Source organism: Rhinatrema bivittatum, chromosome 9, assembly GCF_901001135.1.
Source record: "Rhinatrema bivittatum chromosome 9, aRhiBiv1.1, whole genome shotgun sequence".
Lineage (NCBI taxonomy): Eukaryota > Metazoa > Chordata > Amphibia > Gymnophiona > Rhinatrematidae > Rhinatrema > Rhinatrema bivittatum.
The window spans coordinates 48,742,321-48,764,748 of NC_042623.1; the positions used below are offsets into that span (position 1 = coordinate 48,742,321).

Consider the following 22,428-nt stretch of genomic DNA (forward strand, 5'->3'; position numbering starts at 1 on the left):
ATTTTAAGTAGAAAACTGCCCACATGTTGGTGCAAAGGCACATGTTTATGGTCATGAGACTGGGGTAAACTATGGAAAGCGTAGTTGTAAAGATTTGATCTTTTTATAATTAACTAAAGACAAAGGTTGAGATCAAGTTTCAATTATAAAGACACTTTTGGCTTTTCAGATTGCGCCCTATACCACTTGCTTAATAAATGGAATATACTGGGACCCCCACACTCCTCGCTTGCTGAACAGGCAGGATGCCCAAAGGTTGCTGGCCCCGCTGAAACCCTCTGCAGGAGCTACGGAGGGATGTCCAGAATTGCCACACAAGTAAGACGCCGTAACTGCATGCTGGTCGTCGTCCCTTGCGAAAACTGATTTAGTAAGTTTGTAGAAATCTCGAGTGTGAGAGCAAAGTTCTTTACGCTGGATTAGTCTGAGAAAGTGTAGGGGACCAGGAAGCAATGCCGCATGCTGTCCATTTAGGATGGTATCTTGCTGTACAGTTGTCGTGACGGCGTGCGATTTCCCTCTTAGCATGCAAGGAGTTTGCGGGAAGGAAGTTAGATATCACGGTTCATAATTGTTCTTTGGTAAGGCTACGTTTTATTGAGCATTCGCTTCGATGGCTTTGTGTTTTTCTTTTACTCTCCCTATGTACACATGCTCCTTAACGTAACGCAATATAAATCAATTGGTTCCTTTTCTCTAAAGCCTCCCATTTCTTTACCCCCCTCTGTCTGCTTCGTGGTTTCCCTTGCATGAAGCCCTAAGTCCGCATACCAATGGCAGAAACCTAGCTCCAACCAGTAGGGTGTTTTCCCCCCCGATGGAACATTTTTAGCCTGCCTTGCATAATGCAAATATGCAGCTTCCCAGAGTTTTTGGAAGCGCAGATGGAGAATAAACGTAGTCCAAGATGGATGGTTTGAGAATTTATGTTATAAAGGAATAACAAATTCCAGTAGTTTTTGGCGCTGTAGCGAAGGTGCTATGTGGCCAGGATCTTTGCTAAGCTGCTTGAAGTTCCTCCTCTCGGGGCCCTTTTCCAGCGTTTCGTTCATCCCTGCATGGTAGATAGATTTATTGGCAATAGGTGGTTGAGTCTTCCGCCTCACTCTGGTACAGGAAGTATTTTGTAAATTATTTACATTCTGATTTTTTTTTCACCACATAGAAATAAAAACACGATTGCCTTTCCCTTCCACGTAGTCGACTGAAAACGTAACTTTCACAGAACAAGTTAAAATACAGCCAGTAGAAAGCATATTTTTCATAAACATAAAATCACCCACAGACCAAAAAAACAGAACAGATACACATACAATCCTGCAAACATGTAGTCACTAACCTAAAACTCTGCTTCTGAATTGCCACCCACCGCTTCTCAGCACTCAGGATACTCTCTTGTCTGGCTTTGGTACTAAAACCGGTCTTAAGATGAGTAAATCTTCAGTGTTGATCTGGCTTTGTTACTGACAACAGGGATTGAAATAGCCTTCAGTTTACACGAGTGTTCAGATGTCACCACTGGCGTATTTTTTTCACTCACCTGATGAAGGGAGCTTGGCTTCAGAATGAAACAAGTCGCTTCAGCAAAGCTAATGTATTAAGTTAGGCTGTAGATGTTTCTATCTATGTATGCTGGCCTACTTTTTGTGTTGACTGTGAAGGTTTGTTTATTATTTTGCACCATTGGGGGCAAAAATTTTACTTGCCCGAGCAGGTTATAAATGCCGAAAATGAAAAGGTCCACCTTTTACTGCCTAACAAGTAGGAACATTCAAATGTGTTTGTAAATGCACAGTAGATAAGGAATTAGTGTATCGCTCTGTATTTTTTTAAATTACTTGGCATTGGTATTTACGGTTGCACTTGCAGAGGCTTTATGTTCACCTCAGCGTTTCTAAAATTGACTTTTAATTGTTGCATTGAATTCTCCAGGTTTATTGCTATATGCGATATTTCTGCCGACACGGGGGGATCCATAGAGTTTATGACGGAGTGCACCACCATTGACATGCCGTTCTGTATGTACGACGCAGACCAGCACATCATTCATGATAGGTGGGCATGTCCCGCTTGTCTTGAACTTCTGTCTCCTTGGGTTGAGAACCCAAAACATTCTAATGGGGGAGGGAGGGGGTGGTGATGGTGAACTTTCAGTGGCCCCGGTAGGTACAAAGTCTGAGTGTACTTTTGTATTCATGGACCTTTTTAACTAATTTCTGAAACTGCCAGTGTAGTTTCCCTTGAGCTAGCGGGTCCAAGGGTATAAAGATGCGTGCAGACTTGGCATCTGCTTTTACTGCGGGTGGAGAAATGGGAGGTGCCAAAGTGTGTGCGCATAATTGAAAATACGATTACACAGATGGACGTTTCTCACCTGAACTCGTCCCTGCCCGCAGCTATATCTAGCCTCCTAGATTCACTAGGTTTGGCTGCCGAGGGGAGGGACGTTTCCAGCCAGGCCCGGTTATCTGGGTGTAGCTTTTTTTTATTTTCAGGCCTGAAGGCAGTCTTGTGAAGTAATGCAGTGTTGCCTTTTTCCAGTGTTGAAGGCTGCGGGATTCTGATGTGCTCAATTGACAACTTGCCAGCAGAACTTCCCATAGAAGCTACGGAGTACTTTGGGGACTTGCTGTTCCCATACCTTGAAGAAATGGTAAGGATTGCGCATATGGAGGCCAATGTAATGAGACCTGCGCTGAAGTCCGCACTGACTTTTCTGCAAAACCAGCAGAAGCGCGGGATGTGATAACAGCTGCGTATGCTAATTAGATATGCGCATAAAATCCACTCCAAACATCTGCGCCATAATGTGCATAGTAACGCGTGCTAATGGCCCTATGTAATAAAACACGCAGACACTCATCGTCGTGTAAACGCCTGCGATTGATTCTTGGGGCAAAGGCCTTTCTTTGTCAAAAAAACCGAATAAATTAGTGGTCCAAAAGTTGATGTGAAGGTGGGTAGAGCAATACCTAAACCCTTCACGATTGGACTCCGACCACTGGCGAGAGTGTGAAATGCATATCTGTGATTCTGCCTCATTGAGAAGCTGCCTTTGCTTTACCAGTTCCATCCACTGCTTGGCTGACCCTCAAAAGCATCCAAAAACAGGTCTCCACCAGCACTTTCAGTTAACTCCTGCCCTGACCCAGGCGCTAAAAACCCGCACTAACCCGATCTCCCTGCTAGCGCAGCTTGCTGCATTGCCATGATTAGATTATTGCCTCCTTTGCATGCCATTAGCATGCACTCGCGCAGAAAAAACACGGGTCAGTAAGTGCGTTTGTATGCGCTTTTTTCCCACGCACAAACCCTTATTACATACCCAAATAGGGTTTTGTATGGGAAAATGCACGTATAGGGCGCACAAACCCGCAGCAACTTCAGCGCACCTTATTACGTTGGCCCCATTGTGAGGATGATAAAATCCATTGGGCTACACTGTGCAGAAATCGCCAGTTTGCATAAATGGGCAAAATAATATTTTGAGAGCTTCAGTTCATGGTCTTATCATTCTGTAAAAGGTATTTGAGCAGTTTGGGGGGGGGGGGTGTATGCTGTGGAAATTTGCTCCTCTTGCATGATTTAATTTTTAAGAACCTCCAAATTTAAAAAAATAGAAGCCCTTTGAATGCATCCTGTTTTCATTCACCGGATTTTCTGCGTGTCCACGGATTTGAAATCCACTGTCAAATAAATACTAGGGACATAAGTTAATTTTTCCTCCGCTACACTTGTTGGTATGTAGCACAGTTTATCAGTTGGCATATTGCACAGTGAGTTTATGACATTTTGAAACCCTAAAGGTCATGTTATTGAAAATGGAAATATGATTTTCTGTTCCGGAAGGCCTTGCTTTGCTGGCAGATACGCTGCTCCTAGATTTCTCATCCATTTGATGCGTAATGCTTGATTTCAGTTTTTTCTTGCTTTAGGTTGGCAGGAACTGAGGTCGATGTAGAAACTGAACCATTCACTGCTATTATAGCACTTGTACTGGCAGTTGCCTTCCCACCCTCCTCCCCGCACCAAGCTTAAATTTCCTAGTGTGTAGTCAGATGGACTCAGGACCAATGGGTTATGCTCCCCTGCTAGTAGATGGAGACGGAGTTAGATTTCAAAGCTGAAGTCACCCTAGATATATCCCTGCAATCATCTCAGCCCTTCAGTATTTCTCCGTCTCCAGCAGATGGTGGACGTACCTCTTCCAATGGGGATTGCTGTACTTTTTGGAAGGAGAAATTCTACATTTAAATTGGAGAAAAAAATTGAGCCCAGCTCTCCTGCGGTGATACCGAAAGGTCCTTCCCCCAGCTGAGAATTCCTGGGGCGATTTCCGAGATCCCTCAGTGGTGTGCCTTGGTCCGGTAGCCGGTTCACGGTGTGGACTTTGCTGCTTAAGCAGCTGAAAGGCAGCGGGTACAGGAAGCAGAGCGCGGTGGTGACGGCCAAAGCTCTCTCCCCCTGCAGCTGAGACCGTCTCTGTACTCAGCTGGTAAGCGCTGAACCAAGGTAGGTTTAAAAAAAAAAAAAAGGAAGATTACTTCCCACTTCATCTCGATCAGAGGGAGTTTCGGTAGGTCTCCCCTCGGTCTCTGTGCTCGATGTGCCGTACCGACGTTATTCCCTATCTCATTGGGGTAAGGGGAAGTGGGCTTCCGAGCGGATTGAGCGGCCCCCGCCCCCCCCCCCCCCCCAGTGGGCTAGGCCCCACTTTAGGCTTAGTCAGCAAACTGCGTGGTCGGCTGCAGCGGTGCCATCTTGCGTGCATCTTTGTGTGCGCTGTATTGGCCTCCATAGAACGTCGGTATGCGCAGTGCGTCGGCTGTGTGCATGCGCTGCTTGCATAACATCACGTGCGTACACATGCGCAGAATACAGGTAAAGCTGGGCTCACGAGCTGTGTGTGCGCGCCTCACCGTGTCCCACCTAAGCGCCCGAAATCTGTGTCCATAAAGGGGTTGATTTTAAAAGGAGCATGAGCGCAGTTCCCAGCGCATGCACATGGATGTGCCAGTTTTATAACGTGTGTGCCGGCGTGCACATGTTATAAAATCTAATGGCGGCGCGCACATGCGTGCTGGATTTTAAAATCCGCATGCACGGGGGGGGGGTTTACGTAAATAATTGTGTCAAAGCAATTGGGCCTTCCCCAGTTCCCTCCCAGTCCGCTCCAGTTAAGGAGCGGACTGGGAAGGAAGTTCCCTAACCCCCTGCCTAACCTTCCTTCCCCTTCCCCTTCCCCTTCCTCTCTCCACCCCGACCCCTAACACCTACCCTACTACCCCAATTTTTAAAAATGTTTCTACTCGCTGCTCCTTTGGAGCAGAAGCAAGGCTAGCGCGTGCTTCGCCGGGATAGTGTAGAATGACTCTGTCTCAGCCCATCCCCCCCCTCCCCCCCTCCCCGGAGAGGCCCAGCACTTATGCACATAGCGTGATTTACACGTGCGACCGAGCCTGTTTTAAAATACGCGCAAGGCCCGGCCATGTGTGTAAACCCCATTTCCCTGTACGTACCCGGATCAGTCCAGACCATGGGTTGAGCCTTCTTTCCAGCAGGTGGAGACAGACCAAAACTGAAAGGGTATCCTATATGAGGACAGAGCCTACCCTGTAGCCCTTCAGTATTTGTCTGTCTCCAGCAGGTGGAACTGCTCACCCTGTGGTTCCCTGTTAACTTCTGCTTGTCCCTTCTGGGCGTTTTTTCCTTCTGTGTGTCTATCGTGTTTGGATCAAGCAAGTATTTCTGAGTTATTGTTTAAAAAAAAAAAAAAAAAAAGTGGATCCTTCACAGGAGACAGTCCCTGTCTCCTCACTCTTGCAGGGGCCTAGGGGGGCTTGGCCCCTTGTTTTATATAGCCTAGGCTCCCTTTTCCCGGTGATCCTCAGCTGCAGGGGTGAAAATTGGTGGTGCCAGTCACTCCCCCCTGTTCAGCTCCCTCTCTCCTTCTCTTCTGTACGGCTGCTGACAGAGACCTTTGTAAAAAAAAAACCAAAGACTAAATAAAAGGTGATTTTACCCAGAGGAGTCCCTGATAAGTTTAACAGAAGGCTCCTGCCTTCCCTACTTACTTTTGCAGCTTGAGAGAGTGAATTGAGAGCGTGCACAGTTCATTCTGTGCCTCCGCTCCTTCAGCACCGGCAGCTTAGTTTATCTTACTGCTGCCCCTCCCCCACCCAGCAGCCATGCCATGATCTCTGATGTGTTTAGCCTGCGGGGATTCCTCGGTCAGGCCTTTGCGGGAGGGGCTCTGTTCACGCTGCCTACCGGGGGGGGTGGAAGGTTCCTCTGAGGTCCCAATGCCCTCCGGGACCCGGACCAAGCCACCAAAACGTTTTCCCCCGCCGTTCCTGGGCCGTTAAACCGCGGGAATGGTGGCCATTTTGGGTTTTTCTCTGGTTTCTTTATCGGAGCTCCCTGAAGCTCCTGACCCGATTTTTTTTGGGGCCCCCCCTCCCCCGATTTGAGCCCAGCACACTCTCCTCTACCGGATCCTGACCCCCACACCCCCGAACCGCCCCCCCCGGGGGCGTTGGGACCCGCTTTTCCACTGATTTTGTGCTTTTGCTGCACAAATCCTATTTAGCGAGTTTGCAGGAAGAAGCGCCCCCCCCTCCGGCCGAGGTTCCTCGTCTCTCTGTCCCTCTCTCCCCTGCGGCTCCTGACGGGCAGGGGGTAACCCTGGTACGATTCGTTCAGGGGGCCCCTCCTCCCCCGTCTCCCCCACCGGCTCCTGCGGCCCTCCCGCCTGCCCAGGATCTGGACCAGGACCCAGATTCGGCTGACGCTCCCCGCCCCTGGAGGGGGATGACCCCCGGGTTCTCCATCTCTTCTGCAGGGAGGAACTGGAGCCGCTTCTCCCCTTCATCTCACAGGAATTGGGGATTGACTGTCCCTCAGTGGACGAGTTCTCAGCAGCGATGCCAGCTTCCTCGGACCCAGTCCTGACGGGGCTCAGGGCCCTCTCGTGCTCTTTACCCTTCCATCCCATGCATAAATTAATACTTCTAAGGGAATGGCAGGCCCCCGAAGCGGGCCTCCGGATTGGGAGGGCCATGGAAAAACATTATCCCCTCCCGGAGGTGTGTTTAGAATTATTAAGAATGCCTAAGGTGGACTCCTCTGTGACCGCAGTCACTAAGCATACCACTATACCAGTCATGGGGGCTACGGCCTTTTGGGATGTCCAAGACCGCAAACTGGAATTCCATCTCAAGCGCATTTTTGAAGTCCTGGCCTTGGGTGTTCGGGCGTCCATCTGCAGCAGTCTCATGCAGCGGGAAAGCGTTAGGTGGGTCTAACAATTACTCAGCACCCAAGACCTCCCGTCTGCAGAGGCAGAGCAGGCTGACAGGTTGGAAGGCGCCATAGCGTATGGGGCGGATGCCCTATATGACTTGTTCCGGGTGCAGGCGAAGGCGATGGCTTCGGCGGTATCGGCCAGATGATTCCTCTGGCTCCGACACTGGGCGGCTGATTCGTCTTCTAAGGCACAGTTGGGAACTCTCCCCTTTAAAGGTAAGTTGCTTTTCAGTGAAGATCTGGACCAGCTTATTAAATCCTTGGGGGAGAACAAGGTCCATAAGTTGCCTGAGGACCGCCCGAAACAGGCTAGATCCGTCTTCCCTACACGTACCCGCTTCCGGGGCCAACGCCGCTATAACCCTAGAGCAAGGGGCGCCTTCCCCAGGGGAAATTCTTCTCAGGCCCAGTCTTGGCCCCAGTCTTTTCGAGGCCGTCGGCCCTTTCGAGATGCAGCTACCCACCGTCCTGCACCCAAGCCCGCTTCCCAATGAGAATCCGCCGGCCCATCACTCTGTTCCCAACTTAGGTGGTCATTTGTCCCTGTTCGTGGAGGAATGGGCCAAGATCACGTCGGACCAGTGGGTCCTCGAAACACTAGACAAAGGCTACGCTTTAGAGTTTGCTCGCGACATCCCAGGCTTGTATATGGTGTCTCCGTGCGGCCACCGGAGGTGGGCCGCAGTGACCCAGACTCTTCTCAGACTTCAGAGACTGGGGGCCATCTGCCCGGTTCCGGTGGTGGAACGCGGCACTGGCCAATACTCCATCTACTTCGTGGTCCCGAAGAAAGATGACTCCTTTCGTCCCATCCTGGATCTCAAGAGGGTCAACTGGGCCCTCAAAGTGCCCCATTTCCGGATGGAAACCCTTCGAGCGGTGATAGCGGCGGTATATCCCGGAGAGTTCTTGGCCTCACTTGATCTGACGGAGGCCTATCTGCATATACTGATCTGTCCCAAACATCAGAGGTTCCTCTGGTTCCACATCTTGGGTCAGCACTTCCAGTTCAGGGCCCTGCCCTTCGGTCTTGCCCCGGCACCACGCATGTTTACCAAGGTGATGGTGGTGGTGGCGACAGCCCTCCAGAAGGATGGTGTCCTGTCCACCCATACTTGAACGATTGGTTAATCCAGGCCAAGTTGGAGACCCTATGCCACCAGGCAGTGGACTGCGTCCTCGCGCTCCTCTCATCCCTAGATTGGATAGTCAACTTCTCCAAGAGCAATCTCCATCCATCTCAGGTCTTGGAGTTCCTGGGGGCTCGCTTCGATACCCACGTCGGCAAGGTCTTTCTCCCAGACTCAAGAGCTTTCAAGTTGATGGATCAGCTCCAGGGCTTCCTCTCCATGCCTCTCCCCATGGCGTGGGATTATCTGCAGGTCCTGGGGACCATGACTTCCATGATGGACCTGGTCCCCTGGGCGTTTGCACAAATGTGACTGTTACAGAGAGCCTTGCTGGCTCGTTGGCAGCCGGTATTGGAGCAGTTTCAGATGCAGCTCCCGCTTTCAGACTCTACCATCAGCGAATTACAATGGTGGCTTTCTCTCAAGCACTTCCTCCGTGGAATGTCCCTTCGGACCCCGCAGTGGATGGTAGTCATGACGGATGCCAGCCTATCCGGCTGGGGAGCGGTTTGCCAGTCTCAGATCACACAGGGGCTCTGGTCCCCAGCCCAGTCTCTCTGGCACATCAACCGCCTGGAGACCCGGGCGGTTCATCTAGCACTCAAGGACTTTCTCCCTCTACTTCGGCGACGGGCGGTCCGAGTGCTGTCTGACAATTCTACCACCGTGGCGTACATCAATCGCCAAGGGGGCAACGGAAGCCGCCTGGTGGCCCTCAAAGCAAGTCGCCTTCTCGCGTGCATGGAGCGGCACCTGGACTGCCTCGCTGCCTCCCATATAGTGGGCAGTGAGAACGTTCAAGCTGACTTCTTAAGTCGTCAGCACCTGGACCCAGGTGAGTGGGAGCTGTCCGACGCCATGTCCCTCATTATCGACAGGTGGGGTCCCCCGCACCTCGACTTGATGGCAACTCTGAACAACGCCAAGGCTCCCCGGTTCTTCAGACGCTGGCGGGAACACTGCTCGGAAGGGGTGGATCCCCTGTCTCATCCATGGCCGAGTGACGTCCTGCTGTACGGGTTCCCTCCGTGGCCCCTCATAGGGAAAGTGCTCAGACGCATAGAGCTTCACAGAGGCCCGGTCATTCTCGTAGCTCCCGAGTGGCCCCTGCAGGCCGTGGTTCGCGGATCTAGTCAACCTGGCTTCGGACGGTCCTCTTCGCCTAGGCCATCTTCAACACCTTCTCAGTCAAGGTCCTGTATTTTTCGACCAGGCGGATCGCTTCTGTCTTGCGGCTTGGCTTTTGAACGGCGAAGGCTAAGGCGGAAGGGATATGCTGAGGACGTCATCTCCACTATTTTGTGGGCCTGCAAAACTTCTACTTCCCTTGCCTATGTCCGGGTCTGGAAGGTTTTCGAGCTGGCCTGTGTGGAAGCGGGCGTTATGACACGTTCGGCCCCAGTCTCGCTCGTCCTCTCGTTCCTCCAGCGAGGTCTCTCTAAGGGTCTCTCCTTTGGCTCATTCCGTGTTCAGGTGTCTGCCCTTGGTTCTCTTTTGGGAAACCTCGACAGCCACACGGTTGCATCTCACCCGGATATTGTCCGTTTCCTCAAAGGGGTCAAACGCTTGAAGCCATCGTTGCGTCCTACTTGTCCCTCGTGGAGTTTGAACTTGGTCCTTCGGGCGCTCTGTCAGGCTCCCTTTGAGCCCCTTTGCCATTCCACCCTCAAGGATTTGACGCTCAAGACGGTATTTCTGGTTTCTATTTGCTCCGCCAGATGGGTGTCTGAGATCCAAGCGTTGTCTTGCCGCGAGCCTTTCTTACGTTTTTCGGATTCCGGGGTCTCCTTCAAGACGGTCCCGTCATTCTTACCGAAGGTTGTGTCTTCTTTTCATGTCAATCAGTCGGTTGAGCTTCCCACGTTCTCTTCTGCGGACATTGCAAGCCCTGGCGGGGATGACCTATGCCGTCTGGATGTGAAACGCTTTCTCATGTGTTACCTGGAGATAACTAATGACTTCCTAGTGTCGGATCGTCTCTTTGTCTTATGGAGTGGCCCCAACCGGGGCAACCAGGCCTCTAAGACTATGATATCTTGCTGGCTGAAGGAAGCGATATCGTCGGCTTATATCTGTCAGGGACGCCTGGTCCCGGAGGGCCTCAAGGCCCATTCCTTGCGTTCTCAGGCGGCCTCCTGGGTGGAAAGTCAGTCGGTCTCCCCGCATACGTTTGCTTGACATTACTGCCTTGATGTTCATGCGCCAGTTTTTGGTTCTTTTGGGCAGCAGGTACTTAGAGCGGGCCTGTCAAGGTCCCTCCCTGTCTAGGGAAGCTTTGGTACATCCCATGGTCTGGACTGATCCGGGTACGTACAGGGAAAGGAAAATTAGTTCTTACCTGTTAATTTTCGTTCCTGTAGTACCACGGATCAGTCCAGATGCCCTTCCCTTTCTATCATCCTGTCCGCTCGAAGTTCCTTATGCTATATATGTCCTCATTGGAGGCACCGGAAGCATCCATGTGATGATTGTGGGCATTCATGCAAGAGTGTCCATATATGGAGTTCATTCATTTTTTCACTGTTGTTCCTAGTTCAATATTTTCAGAGTTCTCTTGTGGTTTGCTCGAGTTTTTCTGTTACTTGCTTGTTCCATAGTGTTTCTCTTCTCTGCTTTGACAATGGTTATACTGAAGGGCTACAGGGTAGGCTCTGTCCTCATATAGGATACCCTTTCAGTTTTGGTCTGTCTCCACCTGCTGGAAAGGAGGCTCAACCCATGGTCTGGGCTGATCCGTGGTACTACAGGAACGAAAATTAACAGGTAAGAACTAATTTTCTTATTTTACGTGCGCAGGCCTTTGAAAATTTGGGCAAAAATTTTAATCGCGAGTCGACAGAACGCACAGTTACTGCTGCGAATGGCTCCGGCAGCCAAGAAATATAAGCACTTTTCTCTCTGTGCTGCTTGTCATATTAGGCCTTCACAGTTTGACCTGGTTTCCAACTTATGTCAGCATTGTGAGGAAGCCCAGGGAGAGTTGGCCTCCCTGGACTTTGCTAAGCCCGGCTCCTCCCATTCAGAGGATGGGTTAGCCACAGCCTTAAGTGGAAGTACCCCAGATCTGAGTATCCCCGTGACTGGGTCATCCATGGGAGAGGGAAATTTAGCAGCGCCTACCCCAGTATCTCCTGGGCTAGGCATGGACTCAGTTGCCTTCTCTTGGGTGGAATTTTTCCAGGGCCTTCAAGCCTTTGTACAGGCACAGTCTGCTACCTCACTTGCTCCTGCCCTGACGGAACCTCAGCCGGTAAGTCCTCCCTCTCCCAGTCCTATCAGCACATCTTGAGGCATGCCCTGCCTCACCAAGGGTATCCCTGGCAGGGACGGACGAAGAGGAGGATATGGACTCCTTTGTAAGATGGGGAAATTCCCCGGCTTAGAACCGTATCGGACCATGTTATGGTTTTTCCATAGAGACGAATTCTGGCCCTGGTTTCCCAGATCCTGAAGATTCTGGGAGTTCCTAGAGTGGACTCTATGATGAAACCAAAGAAGAATCCCATTCTGATTTCCCTACAGAAAGCCTCTTGCTACTTTCTAGTACTGGAAGCCATCCAGGAGTTGATTGACCTAGAATGGGATGCCCCAAAAGCAAGTTTTAAAGGGAGACGAGTATAGAGAAGCTCTATACACACTGGACCAGCGGTGAGAGAGCGTTTACGTTTCCCTAAAGTGGATGTGCTGGTCTTTGCCATCTCAAGTGAGCAACTATACCAGTAGAGACAGGAGCAACCTTAAAGGATATGCATAATAGACAGATGGAGTCCATCCTTAAACAGGCCTTTGACGCAGTAACAACGACCTTACAGATTGCTTCTTGTTGTGCCCTGGCAGCTCGTTCGTGCCTACTCCTCGCTCAGGAGGTGGATGACTCGGGGGTGAATTCCAGCGTGGTTATGGAATCTGTCGCCACCTTTTTAGCTGCTGCGGGCTTGGATTTAGTCCGTACTTTGGCCAGAGGAGTGGCTTCATTGGTGGTGGCCAGAAGACAGCTATGGCTGCGGAATTGGTCAGCAGATGCAACCTCTAAGGCAAATCTTACAAAGATGTCCTTTAAAGGTCACTCCTTTTCGGAAGCGAATTGAAAAAGCTGGCCAGTAAATGGAGTGAATCTCCGGTTCCCTGACTACTAGAAGATAAGAGAAAACAGTTACAGCACCCCTCGCCTATGAAGGGTCGATCCAGGGGCTCCCAATGCTTTCGCCCTTACCGAAACTCAACATTTCAGAGGTCTCGGCCCTTTGGGAGGTCTCAGTTCTTTCATAGTCGACAGCCCAAGAGAGGGGCAGGCTCGAGTTCTGGTTCGTCCTGAACCCCCCCAATGAAAATTTGCCGATCACCCTCAGAATGAGGAAACAGGTGGTCCACTGTCCCTCTTCTACCAGAGGTGGGTTGAGATCACTTCATACAAATGAGTACTGGAGGGGAGGAGCAAAGATGGCGGCTTAACACTCTGCTTGGTTTCCTCTTTTCAGTTGCCTGCAGGTTTTGTTTTTCCTTATGCCATCGAAAAGGAAAGGGAAGGTGCGATCCTTTCTCTTGGATCCTTCATCTTCGACCGGACAGATGACAATCCACCATTATTTGCCATCGGCTTCCCCCATCTTTGTGGTCAAATGGTATAGTAATAATTGCTTTTGTTTCTTCCTTGTTTTTTCTTTCTTTATACTGTAATGTACCAAGTTGCTGATACAAAGTAGATGCTTCGTTGGAATTGTATAAATTCAATAAAAATAAATTTAAAAAAATAGGTACTGGAGGTCATCCGAAAATAATATGCGCTGGAATTTCACAGCACTCCTCGGGACATACTTATTATGTCTCCTTGCCACTCCCAGCACAAGATGCAGGCAGTGGAGACTACTCTTTTAAGGCTCTTCAGGATGAGGGCTATAATCCCAGTACCTGTGCCCCAGGAAAATACAGGGCTTATTCCATTTATTTTGTTGTACCCAAGAAGGAAGGTTCCTTTCGCCCCCATCCTGGTCCTCAAGACCATTAACAGTCACTTGTGATTAACTCATTTTCGCATGGAAACCTTACACTCTCTGATAATGGCCATAACACCGGGAGAATTCCTAACCTCCCTCAATCTATCCGAGGCCTACCTACATATTCCAATCCGGCAGTTACACCAACGTTTCCTTTGCTTTGCAGTCCTGGGTTGTCATTATCAGTTTTGGGCATTACCCTTTGGCTTAGCCACCACCCTCAGAACCTTCTCCAAGATCATTGTAGTCGTGATGGTAGCTTTAAGAAAAGAAGGGATCCTGATGCACCCATACTTGGACGATTGGCTGATCCAGGCCAAGTCCATGGAAGAGAGCCTCCTGGTAACCAACAGGGTGATCTCCCTTTTACAAGAACTCGGCTGGGTAGTAAACTTGACCAAGAGCATCCTCAAGCTTTCCGAGTCCTTGGAGTATCTGGGAGTCCAGTTTGACACCAGGCAGGGCAAAGTCTTTCTTCCATCCACAAATTACAGAAGTTGATGTACCAGGTGTGTCCCCTAGTGAACATGGTACACCTGATGGTGTGGAGCTATCCCCGGGTTCTCGGGTTGAAGGCACCAACCCTGGAAGTAGTGCCTTTGACAAGGGCACACGTGTGTCCTCTTCAACTATCACGTTGGAACAGACAGCCTCAAGACTATTCGGTTTACCTCCACCTATCGATGGGAGTCTGCTGTCACCTCCAGTGGTGGTTACAGGAAGCTCATCTGAACAGGGGTATGTCCCTGTCCTCCCCAGACTGACTGGTTCTCATGACAGATGCAAGTCTCAAGGGCTTTTGTACATCCCATTGGTTCTGAGTCCATCTGGCTACATGCTAGGAAAAGGAGAAATTACTTACCTGATAATTTTGTTTTCCTTAGTGTAGACAGGTGGACTCAGCATCCCATCCTCAGCTGCCCAAGAACTGCGCCACGGGTCCTCCTGTGGAGTGGGCCTTGAATCCAAGACATCACCGGTAAATATTCATCCAGTCCCTAGATTAGGGTACCTATATCCTTACTGAAGTTCAGTGTTTACGGTTGGTTGAGTACAGTTACAGTTATGTTTTAATCATATATTTAATCATATTTTTAGTCAAGTCATTTCACTAGTATGTCCACAGTGGCGTTTGAAGAGATTACTGGAGAGCTGAGGTCACTGCAGGTTGCAAAGCTGTACTGTGACGTCAGCTTTGCAACGTGACTCTGTCTCCATCTGCTGGCGGGGAGCATAACCCATTGATCCTGACTCCATCTATCTACACTAAGGAAAATGAAATTATCAGGTAAGTAATTTCTCCATTCCCACTGTCCCTAGTTTGGTTATTGGAACCACGGTCCAGAGGCTGGGAGCTATGCACTAGGGCTCCTTCCAGAACTCTGCAGTCATAGGCTCTAAATCTGGCCACCATGTGTCACCTTTAGCAATGACCACAACTCCCTCCCATACTGATGCTGTGAACACTCCCAGTGCAGCATCCCCAGCTAGGACTGTCTGCATGGCAGTTTGCAGCATTGACACTGAGCCACCAGATTGACCTGTTGATATTGGTTTTCAGAACCGCTTGACATTTCAAATAGATGAATACTAATTTTTTCAAGACTGGGATTATGGAGTTCTGGATTTTTTTCTTTCAATTTATTAGGGGAAAAATAGCTTTTTCCGTTATCTACCTGTGGTACCTAGTTTCTTCCACCTTGTATGCTGTATACTCTTGCTGTTTGTCCTCATGGGGACCTCTCCTGCCTAGCAGGGCGTGCAGCTGGCCAAGGAAACCAGTGCTTCCTTACTGGATTGCAGAGGCATCTGAGAAGACGTTTAGTCAGCTTGTCTGTGGTGTGATAGAAGAGTTCAGTGCTGCACCACATCTTATTTATGCATCTCTTCCACCTCTGTTTTGAGCAAGAGTTAGGTTTCTATTGTACCAGTGTGCATGGACATGGTTTTGATAATGAAAAGAACCAAATTATTCCCCCAAGGATATTTTTTGATTTTCTTTGAAGGAAAGTTAATTTGAAAAATAAAAGCACATTTAAATAAGCATTTGGCTATTACTATAACTGAGCTCTTTTTATATATTATGCAGCTGATGTCAGATGCAACATTGCCTTTGGAAAAGCAGAATTTTTCCCCAGTAGTACGAGATGTAAGTTATGGAAATCATTCCTCTTCTTATTTTTTCCTAATTTCATCCAAGTATGCAAAACCAAGATGCTTATCAAGTTGTGTCTTTTTATTCTGTGTGCTTATAGGCAGTGATTGCATCGAATGGTTCGCTGACACCCAAGTACAAATACATCCAGAAGCTGAGGGAGAGCAGGTGTAGTATGGTTTCTAATCTTGTTTCTCCAGTTTATTATTGACAATTTTTATTGAGAAGAATAAGTAACCAAACATACAGTAAACAACAGCATTCGGATACAACCATTATATAATCTAGAAGAACATTACAAACTGCAAGATTAACATGATCCGAAAGCCCTGTCCAAAACTCTCTTCTCTTCCAGTTTGTCCTCCCACCCCCCCACCCCCCTCTTCCGATCCCTTCCCTCGACTCAATCCCAGAAAGCATGATAAAAACAGGTGTTGCACTCCTTGAGTTGCACTGACATACAAGATTACACGGAGGATGCCAGTGTAGTCTGGCCCTGGCCTCCTCGCCTGATTGGGGTCCAGGCCCTTCAAAGATGACACCAAAAGTATCAGTCACCCCAAACCCCCTTTCATCAGCCTAGGTGTTTCCTCATTGCGGCCCAAGTTCTGTAGAACTTGGGTAAGGTGTCTCGCCGTATAGCTGTCAGTTTTTCCATATACTGAATTTGTCTCAGTTTATTAAGTAGGTGCGTTGTGCTGAGGATATCTGGACTCTTTCCTTGTTCTGGAACTGCTTTAAATTAGGTGTCTTTTGAGGCTTTCTTTTAGTCTTGAGCTGGTTTTCCTTCTGTTGCGTGCTCCATGTGCTGTTGGGACTCTTGTGGGTTCTGTGATCAGGTTTCCCTCCTGGGTTCATAGGATGAACTATGTTGACGTCTTTAGATGCTTCTCGGCATACCAAAAGAATGTTAATACATTGCATTGATGAGCCAAGAAAGTCTAGGCAAGCATCAGGGATTCATCATGTTCAGTTTTCTATTTCTCATAAAGAACATTTTATCATATTTCATAATCTTTACATGATGCATTTCAGTCAGATCCATGTCTTGCTGGTGACCTGTCCAAACCCTACTCCTAGCATAGGAAGAGAAAGTCTGTTCGTGAAATAAAATCCATAGTCTCTTCTATTGCAAGATAACAAAATTTGAAAAGTGTTTGTGAGCAACTGAATAATTGACTGTTTCAGGATCTAGCTTGGGCATTTTTCTGTCATGCCAAACTAAATTCTTTGCAGGCTTGGATACCTTGAGCCAACAAAAGAATTGTCCAGAGGCAAGATACATTAGCTTTTGAGACAATGTCATCGTCTTCGTTAAACGTGGCCTTCTCTGTAGAACAGGTTGATGCACTCTCAGAAGCTCATGCATGTCACGATCTTTGGATCATTATTATGTTGGCTCAATAGGGCCAGACGCACTAAAAGGTTTTTCTTGTTTTGTGTCTGTGGGGGGAAATGCTTTAGTACAGCTGGCTCATTGAGCAGTATCATACCCTAGAATGAAGCCCTTCTGTCACACCAAGAAATCCTCAAATTGGTTTGTTTTGTTTTCTCAAGGTTCATTTCTTCGGCAAAGGCGTGACCCTCTGGCAGGTTTCCTGTGCAGCATTGTGCTGTAAATGTGTGATTTTAAGAGTCTGTCTTGAAAAGGGATTTTGCTATTTGCCACCATTTTAATTTACCATACAAGTCTTGGCCTTTCTTTCCTAAGCAGGTAGACTTTGTTGTTGAATAATGCATGCTTTGCTTCTCTTTTTTTTTCCTTTAAAGTCTTTTGAAATCTCATTGTATAGATGTGTGTTTATAAGTAATTTTTTTTTTTGTTCTTGTTGTTGAGATACTGAAATCAAGGGTTTGTAACTGCCCACGTACATTATGCCGATTTTCAAAGCAAATTTCTGCATAAATTTGTTCTGAAAATTATCCCGTCAAAGCTCCTATGCCCAAGTTATACCTGCTAATTTGTGTGGGGAGGTTTTCGGAAATTGAAATTGAAAAGTGTGTGTGTGTAAATCCAGGCCCTGCCCCTCGGGAGCTTCTCCACTGTGCACATAAAATTCCATGCAGACAAGGGGCGGCTGCATGCAGTTTTAAATGGGTCTTGGTCAGGCAGTTTTTGAAAAAGGTTCCTTCTGTGAGTAAAGCAAAAGTCCCTTATGCAAATTACTCTTCCTAAGTATACCCTCGCTAATCCTATTCGTGAATAGATCCGAGCATCCATACACAATGTCATTTAAAAGCCCTTCACGGCGACTACAACTTCAGCCATCTCTAATTGCACAGCAGTTTTGCCCCAATATGCTGTTCATATATAGAAATGGGCCTCCTCCCTCTGTTATTAGACTAAAATCTACAAGAGAGTTCTTTTTCATATCAAGTGCCTCTTCTATGGAATCCCCTACCCATGGACATTATGTCAGAAATCAGCTACCTGAAATTTCAGAAAGCAATAAAGACCTAGCTATTCCCACAGGCTTTTGACGGTTAATACCTGCAAGATGAACCTTTGATATAGAGTATGTTTTGGCTCAACTAGTTGTTGAGGGTCTGTTTGTGCTTTATTGCCTACAGATGGTTTCTAATGTTTTGTTAACTTTTGCTAATGTTTTATATGTGTTTTTTTATTGTGTAAACCAGCTGGATCACTTGTTTTACAAGAGGTATATAAAGTCAAATAAATAAAAATGGTTTTCTTTTATTATTAATGTTATTTATTTATTTATTTTTAACTTTTATATACTGACATTCTTGCATTAAATGCAAATCATGCCGGTTTACAGTGAAACAGAAAAAGCAGGAAAAAATTCCTTAGTCGAATTCAATGAAACAGCTTAGTTAACAAAGGAAACATAAATATAAATTTTTACATATACACAAAGGTTTGCACGAAGGGGTGCACAAAGGGGAGAGCCCCTTTGTCGCGCCCCCTTCGGTGCGCGACGCCTGGTGTTGAGGCTGTCTTAACTGTCCGATGTTAGTGACGTCATGGGGGGGTGGGTCTAATGATCGCAGCACTTACATTGCTGCTTCTTTCCAGTTCCAGGTGAAGATCAAGCTGTTTCCTTCACTTTCCCTCTCCTTCCTTTTGATGGTAGAAACACAGGGGAAGGTAATGGGGAGGATAAGGTGAGGGAATGAACCAGAATGAGACACTCGTGTTGAAATAAAACCAAGATACTGAAGTTCATTTGCAACTAGACAACACCATGGCTCAGTCAGAAGGGAGGAATCTCCGGTTATTCTCTATCCCATAATGTCTCACCTAGTGTTTTCGTTTTGTAAGTTCTTGCTACCTGTTGTACAAGGCATTGAAAGGGACCAGTTCATTCCGAAAGGCCTAAAGCCACAGCCAGCCTATAAGTAAAGAATCACCCAAGCTAAAGGATTTCAAATTATTCCTATCAACTGAAAAGCAGGTTGTTAATACAAACAAAAAACACACTTTGAAATGTCTGAATGCCAATGCCAGAAGTCTAAGAAGTAAGATGGGAGAGTTAGAGTGAATAGCAGTGAAAGATGAGATTGACATAATTGGCATTTCAGAGACCTGGAGGAAGGAGGATAACCAATGGGACAGTGCTATATCTGGGTACAAATTATATTGCAATGATAGAGAAGATCAGCTTGGTGGGGGTGTGGCGCTTTATGTCCGGAAGGGCATACAACCCAACAGGGTTGGGTTGTATGCAAGCGAATAAATGCTTAGTAGAATCTATATGGTTAGAAATCCCATGTGTGTTGGGTAAGAGTACAGTGATAGGAGTATACTACTATCCACCTGGCCAAAATGGCCAGGATTTGGTGAGAGACGTAATGGTAGTGGGGCCACTTGGCAATAGTGATCATAATATGATCAAATTTGAACTAATGACTGGAAGGGGGACAATATGTAAATCTACAGCACTAACACTAAATTTTCAAAAGGGAAACTTTGATAAAATGAGGAAAATAGAAAAAAAACCTGAAAGGTGCATCTGCAAAGGTTAAAAGTGTACAACAGGCGTGGACATTGTTTGTTTAAAAATACAAACTTAGAAGCGCAGTCCAGATGTATTCCGTGCATTAAGAAAGGTGGAAGGAAGGCAAAACGATTATCATCATGGTTAAAAGGTGAGGTGAAAGAGGCTATTTTAGCCAAAAAAGTCCTTCAAACATTGGAAGAAGGATTCATCTGAAGAAAATAGGAAAAAGCATAAGCATTGTCAAGTTAAGTGTAAAACATTGATAAGACAGGCTAAGAGAGAATTTGAAATGAAGTTGGCCGTAAAGAGGGGTTAAAGGGGCTTTTAGGAAAGATAAGGCCATTGCAGAAAGACTAAATTAATTCTTAGTTCTATGTTTACTAATGAGGATGTTGGGGAGATACTGGTTCCAGAGATGGTTTTCAAGGGTGATGAGTCAGATGAACTGAACCAAATCACTGTGAACCAGAAAGATGTAAATGGCCAGATTGACAAACTAAAGAATAACAAATCACTTGGACTGGATGGTATGTACCCCAGTGTTCTGAGGGAACTCAAAAATGAAATTTCAGATCTATTAGTTAAAATTTGTAACCGGTCATTAAAATCATCCATTGTACCTTAAGACTGGAGGGTGGCCAATGTAACCCCAATATTCTTCAAATAGTTTCTTCTCAGTGGAAGTGGCCTGAGGACGTAGTGCGTGGTTTAAGAATTGTGGGCAGTGATTTGGGGGGGGGGGGGGGGGGACAACGAAGGGAGAAGGGGGAGGGGTGTGATTTTGGGGATAGGGGATTATACTTGGATAGAGATGGATAATGATATGTTGCATAACTGTTGTTGCATTGCCAGCTGGGGTGCATAAGTGTTCCTGCGCCCAGGTCTGGTTGGTTGTTCATTTTAATTTCTGCAATAAAAATCATTGAAACTAAAAAGGGCTCCAGGGGTGATCCGGGAAACTATAGATCAGTGACCCTGACTTCAGTGCCGGGAAAAGTAGTGGAAACTATTCTTAAGATGCAAATCACAGAGCATATAGAAAGACATGGTTTAATGGAATACAGTCAGCATGGATTTACCCAAGGGAAGTCTTGCCTCACAAATCTGCTTCATTTTTTTGAAGGGGTTAATAAATATGTGGATAAAGGTGAACCGGTAGATGTAGTGTATTTGGATTTTCAGAAGGCGTTTGACAAAGCTCCTCATGAGAGGCTTCTAAGAAAACTAAAAAGTCATGGGATAGGAGGCGATGTCCTTTCGTGGATTACAATCTGGTTAAAAGACAGGAAAAAGACAGTAGGATTAAATGGTTAAATTTTTTTCAGTGGAAAAGGGTAAACAGTAGATTGCCTCGGATCTGTACTTGGACTGGTGCTTTTCAATATATTTATAAATTATCCGGAAAGGAATATGATGAGTGAGGTAATCAAATTTGCAGATGATGCAAAATTATTCAGAGTAGTTAAATCTCAAGCAGATTGTGATAAATTGCAGGAGGACCTTGCGAGACTGGAAGATTGGGCATCCAAATGGTAGATTAAATTTAATGTGGACAAGTGCAAGGTGATGCATATAGGGAAAAATAACCCATGCTGTAGTTACATGATGTTAGGTTCCATATTAGGCGCTAACACCCAGGAAAAAGATCTAGGCATCTTAGTGGATAATACATTGAAATCGTTGGCTCAGTGTGCTGCAGCAGTCACAAAAGCAAACAGAATGTTAGGAATTATTAGGAAGGGAATGGTGAATAAAATGGAAAATGTTATAATGCCTCTGTATCATTCCATGGTGAGACCGCACCTTGAATACTGTGTACTGTTCTGGTCACCGCATCTCAAAAAAGATATTATTGCACTGGACAAGGTGCAGAGAAGGGCAACCAAAATGATAAAGGGTATGGAATGGCTCCCCTATGAGGAAAGGCTAAAAAGGTTAGGGCTGTTCAGCTTGGAGAAGAGACGGCTGAGGGGGGATATGATAGAGGTCTTTAAATCATGAGAAGTCTAGATGGGTAAATGTGAATTTATTATTTACTCTTTTGGATAGTAGACGGACTAGGGGCATTCCATGAAGTTAGCAAGTAGCACATTTTAAACAAATTGGAGAAAATTCTTTTTTACTCAATGCACAATTAAGCTCTGGAATTTGTTGCCAGAGTATGTGGTTAGTGCAATTAGTGTAGCTGAGTTTGAAAAAAGGTTTGGATAAGTTCTTGGAGGAGAAGTCCATTAACTGCTTTTAATTAAGCTGGCAAAGGGAATAGCCATTGCTATTACTGGCATTAGTAGTATGGGATCTACTTAATGTTTGGGTATTTGCCAGGAACTTGTAACCTGGATTGGCCACTGTTGGAAACAGGATGCTGGGCTTGATGGACCCTTGGTCTGGCCCAGTATGGCAGTTTCTTATGTTTTTAGAATCGTATAATGCAGCGATTCTCAACCGGTGTGTTACAGCACACTAGTGTGTTGCGGCTCCGGAGTCCCACTGCCCCAGTTGTGCTTCCCTTTTTCCTGCCTTTGCGAGCCAATAGGAAGCCTCCTTTCTTCCTGCCCCCACTGCCCAATGGTAAGCCTCTTCCATTCTTCTTGCCCCTGCACAGGCCAGTCAGAAGCCACGTCCCTTCTACCTGCCAGTAGGAGTAGGAAGAAGGGAGGAAGCCTCTGATTGGCCAGTGAGGGAAGAAGAAGGGGCATTGCATAGCCCGATGGTGGGGTGGTTTGAGAGGGGCTGCGAGGAGTGGCAGTATTGAACCCCGACCAAGCAAAGGCTACCACGGGAGCTCATCCCTGTGGTGGCGAAGAGGAAACCTGACCTCGACCAAGCAAGGCCACCGTGGGAGCTCATTCCCGTGGTGGCAAAAAAGAAGGCCCTTCAGA

At 47.1% G+C, this 22,428-nt stretch overlaps 1 protein-coding gene across 1 annotated transcript in view; it reads left to right on the forward strand.

The window, feature by feature from the left end:
* Positions 1 to 22,428, forward strand: part of AASS (aminoadipate-semialdehyde synthase) — a 119,864-nt gene that overhangs the window by 25,271 nt on the left and 72,165 nt on the right. Inside the window, exons 9-13 of the mRNA XM_029615165.1 lie at positions 170 to 318; positions 1,933 to 2,055; positions 2,542 to 2,653; positions 15,519 to 15,578; positions 15,685 to 15,752. Coding sequence (XP_029471025.1) covers positions 170 to 318; positions 1,933 to 2,055; positions 2,542 to 2,653; positions 15,519 to 15,578; positions 15,685 to 15,752 — 512 coding nt within the window. The remainder of the gene's footprint in view (positions 1 to 169; positions 319 to 1,932; positions 2,056 to 2,541; positions 2,654 to 15,518; positions 15,579 to 15,684; positions 15,753 to 22,428) is intronic.